The sequence below is a fragment of the Pongo abelii genome, chromosome 14 (genome assembly GCF_028885655.2).
Source record: "Pongo abelii isolate AG06213 chromosome 14, NHGRI_mPonAbe1-v2.0_pri, whole genome shotgun sequence".
Taxonomy (NCBI): Eukaryota; Metazoa; Chordata; class Mammalia; order Primates; family Hominidae; genus Pongo; species Pongo abelii.
Window position 1 is genome coordinate 118,836,653 of NC_071999.2, and position 15,314 is coordinate 118,851,966.

Consider the following 15,314-nt stretch of genomic DNA (forward strand, 5'->3'; position numbering starts at 1 on the left):
AAACACGTCAGGCCCTAACAATATGATGTACAGTGGTTAATGAGACAGACGTAGAACATAACAAATGTGGCACATAAGTACCCAAGGCAGACTGTGATAAGAGCGTCAAAGAAAATGAGGGCACTATGACAGCTCATGACCAGGAAGACCTCGTGAAGTAGATGCTGACGGAAGGCCTTGCAGGAAGCACCCTTAGCCTGGCAGCCAAGGCTGCCACATGAGGAGCCCAGGGAGCAGAGAGGGGAACCCACAGGGAAGGGCGGCACTGGACACTGCTGCTGCAGGGAGGCCGTGCCACAGGGCTCTAAATGCCACTCAGCCAGTCACTCCTCGAGAGCCCCAGGTGACAAGGTCCAGATGTAGATCTCTGATGATTCTGCTTAATCCAAGAGTAAAAAATAGAGTACTCCATTTTTTTTGGCCACAAATCACCTAAGGAGTGGTCTAGTTCTCCCACCTCTAACCTGCTCTGGGTGTGTGAGGGGTGGGCAGTTCTCAGGTTCCTGGAAGGGGAGTGAACACTCCTCTGATGATCCTCTGAAAATATTTCGATGAATGCAAGGGCACACTGCCTGACCAGAGAGCAGTGCTGCTGAGTTGTACACTCTAAACACAAGAGTGGGTAGAGGTGAGAAGCCATCCCACAGGCTGGGCCATGACTTGTTGTCTCTATCGAGCACACAGAGAAATTCGCCATCGAATTCAACACTTAAGAGCAGGGGTGAATTAATTCAAAATATCAAGCTGTGGAATCAGAAACCTGGGTTCCAACCTTGGCCCCGCAATTTACTAGCCAGATGATAGTGAGCAAACTACTTAATCTCTCAAAGTCTCAGTTTTCTCATCTAGGAAATGAGGTTCACCAAAATTCTACCACAGTATAAGCACAACATCCAGCATATTTTAAGTTTTATATAAATGTTAGCTATTTGTATTGTTATTAACCTGAAAATATTATTTAAATACATACTATATCTACTACAGCCATTAAAATCACAACTCAAAAAATGCACCCAATTTTTAACCTTAAGCAAGATAATTTTGTCTTCATCTTGAAGACTACAAATAGAGAACAAATTAAGCCTTCAACAGATTCGATGAGATTGGTTTTCTAGAAAGGACCCTCTGACTGCAGAGAAGAGGAACTAGAGGAGATACAAAGCCAAGGCAAGAACCTCAGCTGGAATTGCGTTCAGTCCCAAATGTGAAGGCTCCAGAGACACTTGGATGTGGGCCCAAGAGCTTTTAAACAAAAAAGTTGCCCTTTGTATCCCCAAAAGATTCTATATACACTCAGGTTAAAGACAACTGAACTTCAAGATGCACAAAAATAAATGCGACTCAAGTGAATACAGAAACTCCACAGTTGTGTGCTTTCTCAAGATTCAAAAAACAACTGCGGAAAAGTTGAACTGTTTGGGAAGACCCAAGTTTCTGCCTTCCTGTTTCTTGTCGACAGTGTGGCTTATATGTTCCACACTTCTGCTTTTCTGAAGGATGGGGAGGGGTCAGGAGGGCGTTGGGAGTAAGCCACAGTGCTCAGTAGAGGAGCAGAGCACATACACTAGCCATCCTTGACTCCAGATGCAAGTTAGAGTAACTTATCACGCATTTTAACGTTTCAGATGCCAAGCTCCAACAGAGACCTACAGGATCGGAAGCCCTAGAGATGGAGCCCACAAAATTAATTCCGAGTAAGTCCCACATTTAGAGAGTTTAAAATGAAAAGGCGTGAAGTTAGATACCATAAAAAGTCCTGTTCTCAACCATTGGTCACCAGTTCCCCTTCTCACAGGCAATCAACGTTATCAGGTTCTTGTGTAATCACAGGCGATTCCAATGCATGGCTCTAGTTGAAAAGCAATGCTCTAAAACAACAAAAACATTACTCTAGATGTGTGGTTCTCAAACTCTTTGGTCTCAGGGCTTCTTTACCCTATTATGATTGAGAACTCCAAAAAGCTTTAGTTTATGTAGGTTATATCTATCCATAGTTACCATATTAGAAATTTAAGCCAAAACAATTTTTAAATTTTAACTTATTTAAAAATAGTAAATCCATTAAGTACAACTTGAAACAAAGCCTGAAACTCTGAAGTTTTAATACACATCTAATGTATATCTTAATATACATGTAATACACATTGATCTTCCCAAGAATGTAATTATACAACCAAAGGAATATCCACGGTATTTGGAACTTCATCAAAAGCTCTTTACCGTTTTGGAAAATCATGAAACCAATAGCAACACCACTTGTGGTACTAAATCACCAAAACAATACTCCTTTATCTTCTGATAGTGGCTTGCAGTATACTCATAGAGGTCTTGCATATTATGGCAATCGTCTTCAAATATGTTGTGTACTGCATTCATACCTGAACATTTATGATGAAATACTTATCTAATATAAATTCCTCTTTATGTATTCTTTACCTCATAGTTAGAAAAAGGATTACAAAGTAGCTATGAAAAGAAGTGTTACCTCTGACAGTTTTGAACACTAACATCAAGCACACTGCTTCCAATGATAAGAATAATTACCCAAAGACATAATAAATAAATGTGCTCCCAGGAGGGGCAGGGATATGGAGACAGGATTTGACTATGACTGGCTGGCAGTATGTGTTTCAAGCAAATTCATAGATGTTATAAGTTGGAAAAGGTGGTAAATCACGGTCATGCTAACTTTATAAAATTGTCAAGCACCATTATATGTAGGTGCTTTGCTTCTGAAGGTCCCTTGAAGTCAACTGTATAATTTTTTAAAAGATACCTTATAAAAATGTGATTCATATGAAATTCTCATTAAAAGTAACAAGCACCTATTATGCCTTGATTTCATAGTACTAAAAAAAATGTATTACAAAAGCATAAGGCCAATTGTTAGTAACATGTCATCAAAGAATAAGGTAATTAATCAAATATTCTATGGAGTTACCAGATAAAATGCTCACTAATCAAACTTTTTAACATCAAATATTGTAAAGGCAGTAATTAATATTGCTCCTTTGCTCACTAAGGTATAACAAATGAAAGAACAAGGTAAGCTACTATTTATAAATTCTTCAGTAAATAGCAGCATAATTTAAAATTATATCATAAATGCTTGACAATCCTAGCTATCTAGAACATAGCAAAAAGAGCATCACCTTTAATGGACTTCATGACATAATTTATTCAGAGAGGGCCGGGAGCAGTGGCTTGCACCTGTAATCCCAGCACTTTGGGAGGCCAAGCGGCAGGGGGGTGGGGTGTGGATCACTTGAGGTCAGGAGTTCGAGACCAGCCTGGCCACATGGTGAAACCCCATCTCTACTAAAAATACAAAAATTAGCCAGGAGTGCTGGTATACACCTGTAATCCCAGCTACTTGGGGGGGTGATGCAGGAGAATCACTTGAAGGAGGCAGAGGTTGCAGTGAGCCCAGATCACACCACTGCACTCCAGCCTAGGTGACAGAGCAAGACTCCATCTCAAATAAATAAATAAATAATTTATTCAGAGAGGACCCTGTCAGGATCTGAGAGCCCACTTTTAATTTAGACACAGTTCTAAATGTATACCTACTGTATAGGATACAGTTACCTACTGTATAGGATACAGAAGATAGTAGGATACAGAATTTTGCTAAAAAGAAGCTTTTCAATCACTTAGAAGGGACAAAACTTTTATATCAAAGAATCTTCAATGTAAAAAAAAAAAGTTTTTGGCTGGGCGCGGTGGCTCACACCTGTAATCCCAGCACTTTGGGAGGCCGAGGCGGGCAGATCACGAGGTCAGGAGATGGAAACCATCCTGGCTAACACGGTGAAACCCCGTCTCCACTAAAAATACAAAAAATTAGCCGGGCGTGGTGGCGGACACCTGTAGTCCCAGCTACTCGGGAGGCTGAGGCAGGAGAATGGCATAAACCCGGAAGGTGGAGCTGGCAGTGAGCCGAGATCACACCACTGCACTCCAGCCTGGGCAACCAGAGTGAGACTCCGTCCCAAAAAAAAAAAAAAAAAGTTTTTAAGTTGAGAAATATCATTCTAGCTCATGATGAATGAATTTCAAAATCCAATTTATGACAATGGGAATGTATGAATGTGTGGTTTATCCCTAGAAAAAAAAACTCTGGAACCACTGGTATAAGGAAAACACTAACATTAAGGTGGGTAAGTCCTAACAATCTTAGTTTTATCTGATTCCCCCTATAACGAGGAACATGAAACATGAGAAAGGAAACTCAGTCTGCTAATGACAAAAACAAACGAGGGCAGGCCATGCTCATACCTCAAGACCTTTTCACTGGTTCTCTCTACTCAGAACCTTCCCCAGATGTTCAAATGGACCTCCCTTACTCCATTCAGGTCTCTTTAAATATCTCAGAGGCTTTCCCTCACCTGCCTCTTCTCTCTCTATTCCTTTACCCTACTTTTTCGCCACAGTACTTACTGCTAATTAACATGGCTGGTTTATCATCTGTCTCTTCCACTAGAGTGTCTGTCAGATCTGTGGGAGGAATGACTTGTGCATCTGCATCACCAGCACTTAGCACAGTTCCTGGGGGGAACTTTGAGGACGGGGTTGTCCTCAAAGATTTCTTAGATAAATAAAGTGATAGAATCAAACTTTACAAGATGTAGCAAGAATTGTGTGAAGTCATTCATTTAATAGTGACACAAAATCATTCATGATTGCCCCAAGATTATCATAGAACATCCAATGAATTATGTACAGTAATTGTCATGAAGCATGAAAGGTCAAAATGCATTCTCAGTACTTTAAATGTAACTTTGAAGTCTTCCTTCAAAAATTGAATAACTTCTTTTCCACATTTTGGTGCTTAAGACGTAACTCAGTTGCTTCCATTACTCAGAAAATTCCCTCATGGTGCATCCTCACTCTCTCCCCCACCAACCCGGCCAAAACAAAGAGCAAGAAATGGCATCCTGTACCATTTCTTTCAAAGTACCTCGGCTACAGAATGGTTTTACCTACTGTATAGGATTAGTTTTGCTTATTAGTAACAACATTCGCCATGTGAACTTTCCCAGAATAGTTTTATATCAAATCCAACCTTCAACCCTTTAAACAGTAGGAAAATAACGGCAGTTATAGTCGTTAACACCCCCTTCCCATAATACTCAAGCCAGTTAAACTTTCCTAATGAAAAGGGACGATGATGTGACACTCCAACACCCCGCATCCTCCTCCGCGGCGCAGCCGCTCTCTCCACCCCACACAGGATGAACCCAAAGGCGCGCAGAGGCGCCCTCCCCCGGCGCGTGACACCAGAGAAGGGGGATAAATTGGCGAGCTGGCATTCCTCCCGTCCTCACTGACGGATCCGCGCGCGGAGTGAGCGGTGACTCAGCCCGCTCCGGCTCGGGCTCCGCCCTCCCGCCTCCCGGCCCGGCGTTCTCGCCCCGGCCTCGGCCTCTCCACTCCCTCCGCCCCGGTCCCGGCCCCCAGCCCTCCGCTCTCCTCCCTGGCTCCCTGACCCTCGAGCCCCAGCCCTCCGCTGTCCTCCCCGGCTCCCTGACCCCCGAACCCCAGCCCTCCGCTCCCTCGTCCGGGCCTCACGTCTTCGGCCCGTCCCCCAGCCCTCTGTCCCGGCCCTGCATCCTCGTTCCTCCAGCCCCGGAACGTATTAGGGCTGCACGCGCAGGGAGTAGCCCCCGGGACGGGTCTGCGGGCCCCGCGTCTCCCGGCCACTCTACCTTCGCTCCTGCCCAGGATCCTGCAGCACAGGTTCTGCAGCAGAACGTTCGGCGACTTCTGGTCCGGGGTCGCCATCCTCGCCCGGAACCGTGCACTGGGGTCCGGGCAGAGCCGCCACCGCCGCCGCACGCGCAGGGACCGCGGCCCGCGCCCTCCCTGCGACCCGCAAGCTCCCGACTCCTGACAGGCTAAGGCGCGGGCACCGCCGGCCACCAGGGCGCCATTTTAACGGAACCCGCCGAAAGCGCGGGCGCTTCCCACAATCCCCCGCTTCTTCCCTGCGCCGCAGCCGCGCGTGCGGCTGCCTAAGCGTTCCCGGCCCTGCCAGGTGCATTCCCCCGGCTGCTGCTTGGCCGGCCGAGAAAGTTCCGGGCGACAGGTGGCCCGGGGCCCTCGAGCTGCGCGGACAGAGCGGCCCCGGAGTCGCGAGCGTGACGGGCTTGCTTGGAGGGCACTTGGTGGCCGATAGCACTATAAAGGCCATAATTTGGTGTGTGGGTGTGGGGGTGTGTCTGTTAACGGCATTGGTTTGATTCACACTTCTGATGAAAGAAGCCTGTTTAAAAAAGAAAAGAAAAAAGAAGCCTGTTTAAAGGGTGCAGGGGGTTATGATTGTTAACGTGCAGTGGGCAGTTCACCTGCTACGCTATCCAACAGGCGCCCTGCTCAGGCCCGACGTCGCACTGCCGCGCAGGCCGCTCCCCCAGGCCCGGGTAACTGGGTCGTCCTGGGAAAACAAATCAATCACGTACGGAGTGAGAGAACAGGAGAACTGCCGAGAAAAAGATCGATAAGCAGACAATTACACCAAGCCAATTTCAGTGCAATCGTTAAAGCTTACATATGGGTGCACGCTTGGGAGCCGTGAGCTACCATGTTAAAAGGCCAACTTCCTGAAGGAAAAATGATAGAAAGAGATCCCGAGATCCTATGAAATGGAAGAGGGAGGACAACCCAGCTATGCCAACATCCCAGCTGAGGCCAGCCACACACGTGACTGTCTGCAAAGCCCGTCGGGCCTGGGTCCAGCTCAGGTTGCAGAATTGTTAGCAAGTAAAACGTTTGTTGGCGTTCTGACTCAAAAACATGGAGACAAAGCAGACTTGTAGGGTATTACAGTCAACAACTAGACCCTGCAGCTAAAGGACTGTCTCCTTGCATGATGCAACAACCATCACAGCTCTGCAAGAGCAACCAAAGCACCAAGGATGCGATCACCCCTCACTGCCTTCGACCCGCATTCTGTGGAAGCACTTCTAGACTTGCATCACACTCAACACGATCAGTTAGTAACTGGCTTCTTATGAAGTTATTCCCTCAGCCCCATACTACAATGTCCAGATGTCATCTAAATCCTGCCAACCTCTCCCCCAGCTTCAGCTGAAAGGCTGCATGACTGCATCATCCTACCTGACCAGCTCTCTCCTAGGGCAGACATGCAAGAAACCCCCCTCACTAAAGCTGATGTTATTTGGTTTACAGATGGCTCTTAAAGGATGCAGCTGGAAGGTATTACACTGGTTATGCCATAGCGTCTTTGCCCAAAGAAATAGAAAGTGCTTGTCTTCCAGGAGCAATCATCTCAACAAGCAAAGTTAATAGCATTAATTAGAGCCTCTCAGTTGGCAAAAGGAGTAACTGCTAATCTTTATACCAATAGCAGGTATGCTTACAGAGTAGCTCATAACTTTGGAATGCTATGGAGACAAAGAGGATTTTTAACCTTTTCTAGTCAGCCCACAAAAAAATGGGTGCCTTGTTTCAGAATTATGGCAAGCCATACTAATTGCAAAAATCATTAGCCATTATCAAGATTCCAGGCCATTCAAAGACACTCAAAAAAGCAAGATAAGCCAGTTAGCAGGTAGTATAGCAAACAGGGTGGCCATAAACATATCTGAACAAAAAGATCAAACCATTTTGGCCTTTAAGGAAGTTAGATTTTTATGTAAAATTAGCTCAATCCAAATCTCCAAAAACAGGACGAGAAAATTGGGAAACAAAAGTGGCACGTACTCTTCTGAGACTGATGTATGGTAGTGACCAAATGGTCTACTCATACTTCCAACTAAGTTATAACCATCTTTCTTTCTTTTTTTTTCTTTTTCAGACGGAGTCTCGCTCTGTTGCCCAGGCTGGAGTGCAATGGCGCGAACTCCGCCTCCCGGGTTCACGCCATTCTCCTGCCTCAGCCTCCTGAGTAGCTGGGACTACAGGCGCCCACCACCACACCTGGCTAATTTTTTGTATTTTTAGTAGAGATGGGGTTACACCATGTTAGCCAGAATGGTCTCAATCTCCTGACCTCGTGATCCGCCAGCCTCGGCCTCCCAAAGTGCTGGGATTACAGGCGTGAGCCACCGCGCCCGGCCCCGCCATCTTTCTTAACGTTCATACACGATGTGACTCATTGGAGCCTTGATAAAATTATTGATTTCTTGAGGAGAACAATGTTATCGGAAACCTTCTCCAACTGTTGCTCATAGGTATACAGTCACTGCTGACTTCCCAGAATATAATGCAAGGAAACCTTGACCCAGTTCTCCAGGTCATTTTCCTTTACCAGAAGGCCCTTTCGAGGTATGGCAACTAGATTTTTTCAGCTACCACCATCACAAAGATACAGGCACATCCTAGTGATGGTTTGTGTATTTTCTCATGGGTAGAAGCATTTCCATGCAGAAGAGCAGCAACCTTGGCGGTAAGTAAAATTATCTTAGAGAAAATTATTCCAACTTGGGGAGTTCCTCAAGAACTTTATAGCAACAGAGGCACTCATTTCACTGCATAAATAATCCAGTCAGTATGCAAAATCTGGCCCATTCTCCAGCATTTCCATTGTGCCTATCACCCCCAGTCATCTGGATTAGTAGAATGCACAAGCAGAATAATCAAAACTCAGTTGGCAAAATTAACTGAAGTTTTAAAACTTCCTTGACTGGAAGCTCTTTCTTGTTTTTGCTTCACCTAAGATCAGCCCTTATGGGTAAACACCAACTGTCTCCATCTGAAATTATAACGGACAGACCTAAGAAATTGTCTCCAGGAAATTGTAAATTGATGATATTAAAAAGGGACAGGTTGTATTATTGCAGCAGCCTCATAAGGCACCTAAGTAAAAACTGTTATTTAGTAAAAGACTCTTTCCACAGTGAGCTCCAAGAAGCAAAAACTCAAGGAACACATAGTTCAGCCAGGAGACTTCAAAGGAAACAGCATCCTTTAAAGGACTTTCTCCACCAAGGAGAAAGGAAACTTATCAGGGACTCCTAACCAACCCTTGTGCCACTAAGCTTAAAGGAGTTGATTCCTGGATACCTGCCACCCATGTAAGGAAAGCTGCTTTGCCAATTTGGACTTCATCTCAAATTGGTGATCTAAAACTAAAACTCTCCAGAACCGACAAGGATGAGAAGAAAACGACATCTGAGGCGATCAGCCTTCTCAAGACACCTGACCAGGGCTGTATCTAGACAAACCCTTAATATGAATCATCGTCAATAGATAAGGAAGGTCTTCCTTTACAAGTTCCCACCACACTTCCTTCTTTTTGTCCCTAGTTCTTCTGTTTTGTTGCTGCTATCACCAGCCATTGCCCATGAAACAAACATCTTCTTGCAGTAGGCTTGGGCCTGTGCTAGTAAATTACAGGACAACACTCATTAGGTGTGTGGCCTCGCGCCCCTTGCTGGTGGTTCTGGCCTACCGTGGTGGCAGCTCCCCTTCAAGGACAAGAGTAAACAGAATATCAGAAATGTGTCTGTGTTTCTCAGGAACAGTCATTGGTGCCTAGCGCTAGTATGATGAAGGCTAGTGTGCATCACTGGCCTATTAATAATACTTTACAGAGCAAAGCCACAGGAAGAGCTTTTCAGTAAAAGGAACCAGTTCACATACCCTAATGCTAGTACTTCGCCAACTGAGAGATTAGACCACTCAGTATCGGGATGGCATAACACAAACTTGGGATGGTTTCACCTGGCTTACCCTCTCTTTTGGTCAGCTTAGTCCACATGCCCCTTTACAGTGGGAACAAAAGAATCATATCAAAGATCCCTGGCCCAGGAGCACTGGAGATACAGGATGGAAACCCAGAGAACGGTGCATCTACACCATTGTGTTACAGAGTCCCGGCTGGCATGCCACTGAGTGGGCATAGTGACCGGGTGTTTTTTACTGGTTGGCTCCAGGTGGAACATCTGGACTCTGTGACAATGACCTATGGCCATGGTTACCCCCAAGGTGGCCAGGACACCGTTCTCTGCATTATGCCTGGACACAGGATGGAATGGTTCACAACCGACATAGATAGTAGATAAAACTAGGTAGTCTGAATAATTCAAAGTACGGACTTTGATTCATAATGCGTCAATACTGGTTCTTAAATGTAACAAACAACCATTTTTAATCTGTGCATTGTGAGGTGCTGAGCGAGAGGGGCCGGCTGCCAGGCGCCAGGTGGTGGCTGGGTCAAAGGCCAAACACAGGTTCCACCAGGCAGGTGTCACTCCCGGCAGGAGTAGGAGCCAGAGGCCTCACTGAGGATGCCAGCCCCCACCCCAGTGTTTCATTTGCCCCCACAGCACTGGGTGAAGGTTAGGTGTGTCTGTGAAGACAGCAGTGAAGGGATACTGTCTCACTGCCCAGAGAGCCCCTAACAAAAGGTTTCCGCCGTTCTATGGCCCTGGAGTCAGGGGAAGAGAGAGAGGGCGGCAGCTGAGAGTGGGAAAGTGCTGAATACCGAGTCAGAGTGGGAAAAATGTCTTCTAGGCCCCCTGAAAAGGAGGCTTTGGCAGAGGTACCTGAGACAGGCCTCAGCCAAGGGACCCATGTGGTCTCAGAAGGGAGGTGCCTGGGTTGGGCACGGGATGCCCAGGGCACCCAGGTCCTTCCCTGCAACAGCCTTCAGACACGGCAGTGCACTGGCCGCACACCATGAGGCAGCCACGTGGGGCCTTTTTCATCACCGGTGGTCAGACCTGAAAGATCCCACAAGGCATTTGGGCTGCAGCCAACTTTCCAGGCAGCATGTTGCATTCCAACTCTGTTTCAATAAAACTAGTTTCAAAAAAGAAAGAAACATTTCAAAATATTGATGTGATGCTGCTAAGTTTTTATCCTTGCATTAGAAAGGACGAGGTTAAAGGAATCGTTTAAGCTTCCGCATCAGGAATCTAGAAAAGGAAAACCAAATCAAGCTCAAACTAAGTAGAAGGAAGGGCAGTAAGATCAGAATGGATGCCGGGTGCGGTGGTTCACACCTGTAATCCCAGCACTTTGGGAGGCCAAAGTGGGTGGATCACCTGAGGTCAGGAGTTTGTGACAAGCCCGGCCAACATGGTAAAACCCCGTCTCTACAAAAATACAAAAATTAGCTGGGCGTAGTGGTGCGCACCTGTAATTCCAGCTGCTCAGGTGGCTGAGGCAAGAGAATCGCTTGAACCCAGGAAGCAGAGGTTGCAGTGAGCCGCAATGACACCACTGCTCTCCAGCCTCGGGGACAGAGAGACAGACTCTGTCTAAATTCCGAAACTTTGGGAGGCCAAGGGCAGATCACCTGAGGTCAGGAGTTTGAGATCAGCCTATCCAACATGGTGAAACCCCATCTCTACTAAAAACACAAAAACTAGCCAGGCGTGCTGCTGCGCGCCTGCAATCCCAGCTACTCAGGAAGCTGAGACAGAAGAATCGCTTGAACCTAGTAGGCGGAGGTTGCAGTGAGCTGAGACCGTGCCACTGCACTCCAGCCTGGGTGACAAAGCAAGACTCCATCTCAAAAAAATGAAAAAAAAAAAAAGATCCGAATCGCAATCAGTGACCTAGAAAACAGTGAGACAAATATGGAAAATAGAAGAAACTAAAAGAAGTTGATTCTAGGAAAACAAACTGATCAGATTTGCTAGACTGAACAAGCCAAAAGGAAAAGAAAAAAACAGAAATATGCCAAATCAAGAATAAAAGAAATAACATACTAGGGTCCATGGTGAAACTAAAAATATCACAAAGAAATTTAAAAAGTTTAAAAAAATAGATAATTTAGATAAAATGGACAAATTCCTAAAGAGACATAAATTATGAGCACTGACCAACAATGAACAGAAAATGTGAACAGATGTATAAGTAACCAAGTTGAACTAGTAGTTAACTACATGCCCACAAAGAAAAGATCTGAGCCAAATGGCTTCACTGTTGAATTTTCTCAAATGCTTAAGAAACAAATTATATCAATCTTATGGGAAATAGAGACAAAATAATACTTCCCAAATATTTCACGAGGCCAGTATTAACCTGATACCAAAGCCAGGCAAACACATCGTAAGAAAACTATAAAATGAGAAACGTACAACTTTTTAACAAAGTGATTGCAGATTAAATCCAGCAGCATGACCAAATGGGGTTTATCTGAGGAATGCAAGGTTGGGCTAACATCTGAAAGCCAATTAATGTCATAACTCCTCAATAGAATAAAAGAAAAAAACCATATGACCTTCTAATAGCCACAGAAAAAGCATTTGACAAAACCAACTCTTTCATAATAAAAACTCCCAACCTATGACTACAAAGCAACTTTCACAACCTGATAAAAGTCATCTATAAAATAAACCTGCAGCTAAGTTTCAGAGAATCATCTTTTTGTCTTATTTGTTTCCTCTGTTATGTCTCTGCTTTTATGTCATTAATCTCTTCATTATCTCCTTCATTCTGTTTGCTTTGGGTTTATTTGCTCTTCTATTTCTAGATTCTTTAGGTGAGCACTTAGTTATTGTTTGAGACTTTTCCTCTTTTCTAATGTAAACATTTAGTGATATAAATTTATGTCTAAGCACTGCTTTGCTGAGCTTTTGAATTTTGATATGTTGTATTTTCATGTTTATTCTGTTCAGTGTACTTTTATTTATTTCTCTTGATCCTTATTCTTTGACCCATGGATAATAAAAAGTGTGTTATTTCTTTTTCATGTGTTTGGAGATTTTACTGTTATTTTGTTGTTGTTTTCTACTGGTGGTAAGAGAAGACAGACTAAGATTTTAATTCTTTTAAATATGTTGAGGTTTGTTTGATAGTCAGAAATGGTATATCTTTTTATATGTTTTGTGGGCACCTGAAAAGAATATATATTCTGCTGTTGTTGATCGCCATGTTCTCCAAATACCCATTAGATCCCGTTGATTGTTCATAAGTTGTTCTCTGTCCTTGTGAATTTTCTGTTTAGTTGTTCTATCAATTGTTGGGAAAGGAGAGTAGGGTCTCTAACAATAATTGTGGTTTGCTGTTTCTCTTTTCAGCTCTATCAATTCATACTTTTTTTTTTTTGAAACGGAGTCTCGCTGTGTTGCCCAGGCTGGAGTGCAGTGGCGCAATCTCGGCCCACTGCAAGCTCTGCCTCCCGGGTTGATGCCATTCTCCTGCCTCAGCCTCCTGAGTAGCTGGGACTACAGGCACCCACCACCACACCCGGCTAATTTTTTTGGATTTTTAGTAGAGACGGGGTTTCACCATGTTAGCCAGGATGGTCTTGATCTCCTGACCTCGTGATCCACCCATCTCAGCCTTCCAAAGTGCTGGGATTACAGGCGTGAGCCACCACGCCCAGCCAATTAATACATTTTGCAGTTCTGTTGTTTAGTGTATATATGTTTAAAATTGCTATGCCATCTTAGCAAATTGACCTTTATGTCATTGTACAATTGTCTTGGCTCTGAAGTCTACTTTATCTGATATTAATAGGACTGCCTCTTTTGATTGTTTGCATGGTATATATATTTTTCTGTTTTTTTCCCCTTTCATTCTACTATGTGATTGTGATTGAAGGATAGACAGCATATAGTTGGGCCATGTTTTTTTAAGGCTGCCTTCTAATCTCTATCTTCTAGTTGGTATATTTAGACCATTTACATTTGATATAATTTGATATGTAAGGCTTGAGTCTGCTATTATATTTTTTGTTTTCTATTCATTCTCTGTTTTCCATTTCTCTCTTTTTCATGCTTTCCTGTGAATTATTTGAACAGTTTTTTTTAGAATTCCAGTTTGATTTGTCCATAATGTTTCCCAGTGCATCTTTTATGAGGAGTTTCTTTAGGTACTACTTTACATGTACATAACTTATTTCTGTCTACTGCTGTTGATATTTTATGGTGTGAGTGCACCCAATCTCTTTTTATATTCCTTTACATTCCCATTTATGATATAAATATTTCCTCTACAAACATTGAGAACCACGCTAAATGGTGGTACTGTCTGTGCCTCATATATAATTTAGAAAACTCAAGAGTAGAAGAGAGACTATTGTAGTTATTAATATTTTCATTCTTTTCATTGTACTTTCTTCCTGATGTTTCAAGATTCCATCTTTTATCATTTCCTTTCTATTTCGAGAACTACTCATTCTTTTGGGATAGGTATGATGGCAACAAATTCTTTTTGTTTTCCTCCATGTGAAATATCTTGACTCTCCTTTCATTCCTGAAGACTATTTTCACATGATATAGAATTCTGAGTTAACACTTGATAAATGTTGTGCCACTTCCTTCTGGCCTTTGTGGTTTGTAGTGAGAACTTTTCTTTCATTCAGATAGTTTTCCCCTGATGCTAGGATGTTATTTCTCACTGGCTGTTTTCAAGATTTTTTTTTTCTTTGTCTTCAGTTTTTACGAGTTTGACTATGAAATGTCTTGACATGGTTTCCTTGAGTTTGTTCAGCTTCTTGAATCTGTAGGTTTATGTCTTTTGCCAAATTTGGGGATTTTTCAGACATTATTCCTTGACAACTTTTTAGTCCTGTGCACATTCTGCTCTCCTTCTAGAATCCTGGTGATGTGGATGTTAATTATTTTGTTATAGTCCCATGAGTCTCTGAGGCTTTCTTCATTTTTAAAAAATATATTTTCTCTTTGTTGTTCAGATTGAATGACTTCTATTATTCTAACATTTCCAGACTTCCATTTTGGGTAATGAAAGACTAGTGAATTCAGACCAATCCTCCCATTGCAAACACATGGAAATAGTGGATACAATATAAAAACCATATGTTCAAAGGTACTGGAACATAAACAAGGCAGTGAAGAAACCTGGGAACCAAGATTTGGGAGAATAAGAAAACATAGAAGGATGACCTTGGCATTTGAAATGCTTTTCCCCCATGGATTTCCTCCAATTTCCAGAAGAAATGGCTGGGATACTGACAAGCTGAAACTTACTTTAAACTTACTTCTGAACTTACAAAAACAAAAATTGGAGTTTATGGCATGATGAGGAAGAGAGTGGTGGCTGGTCTGTCAGCCTGACTAATGGGCTCTTAAGGTTGCTTAGGGATCTGGGTTGGGAACTGATGGTAAAATTGTAGAATACAGACTAAACTGTAAATAGATTGTCCTCTTTAGGGATTTGTGCTCAGCTTTAAATTATCTTAACTTATGATTGGATTAAGATGGTTTGCAGGATTGCTAGTGCCCCTAGTACTTGCAAGAATCAAACATAAATCCCCATTAGAGAAATAAAACTTCATTCTAGCCTCAAAGTACCTCTATAAGCTTTCACATAGTGTCTCAGTCACACAATACAATTTAACCAGTCAGGTGAGGAGACAACAAGTGTTTTGGAAA

General features: G+C 43.4%; 1 protein-coding gene across 2 annotated transcripts in view; it reads right to left on the reverse strand.

Annotated features, from left to right (window-relative positions):
- Positions 1-6,003, reverse strand: part of TUBGCP3 (tubulin gamma complex component 3) — a 106,724-nt gene extending 100,721 nt beyond the window's left edge. Inside the window, 1 exon segment of one of the 2 annotated variants that reach the window (NM_001374155.1) lies at positions 5,709-5,942. In NM_001374155.1, coding sequence (NP_001361084.1) covers positions 5,709-5,784 — 76 coding nt within the window. In that variant the 5' untranslated portion in view covers positions 5,785-5,942. 2 annotated transcript variants of the gene reach the window in all.
- Between the last annotated feature and the right edge of the window lie 9,311 nt (positions 6,004-15,314).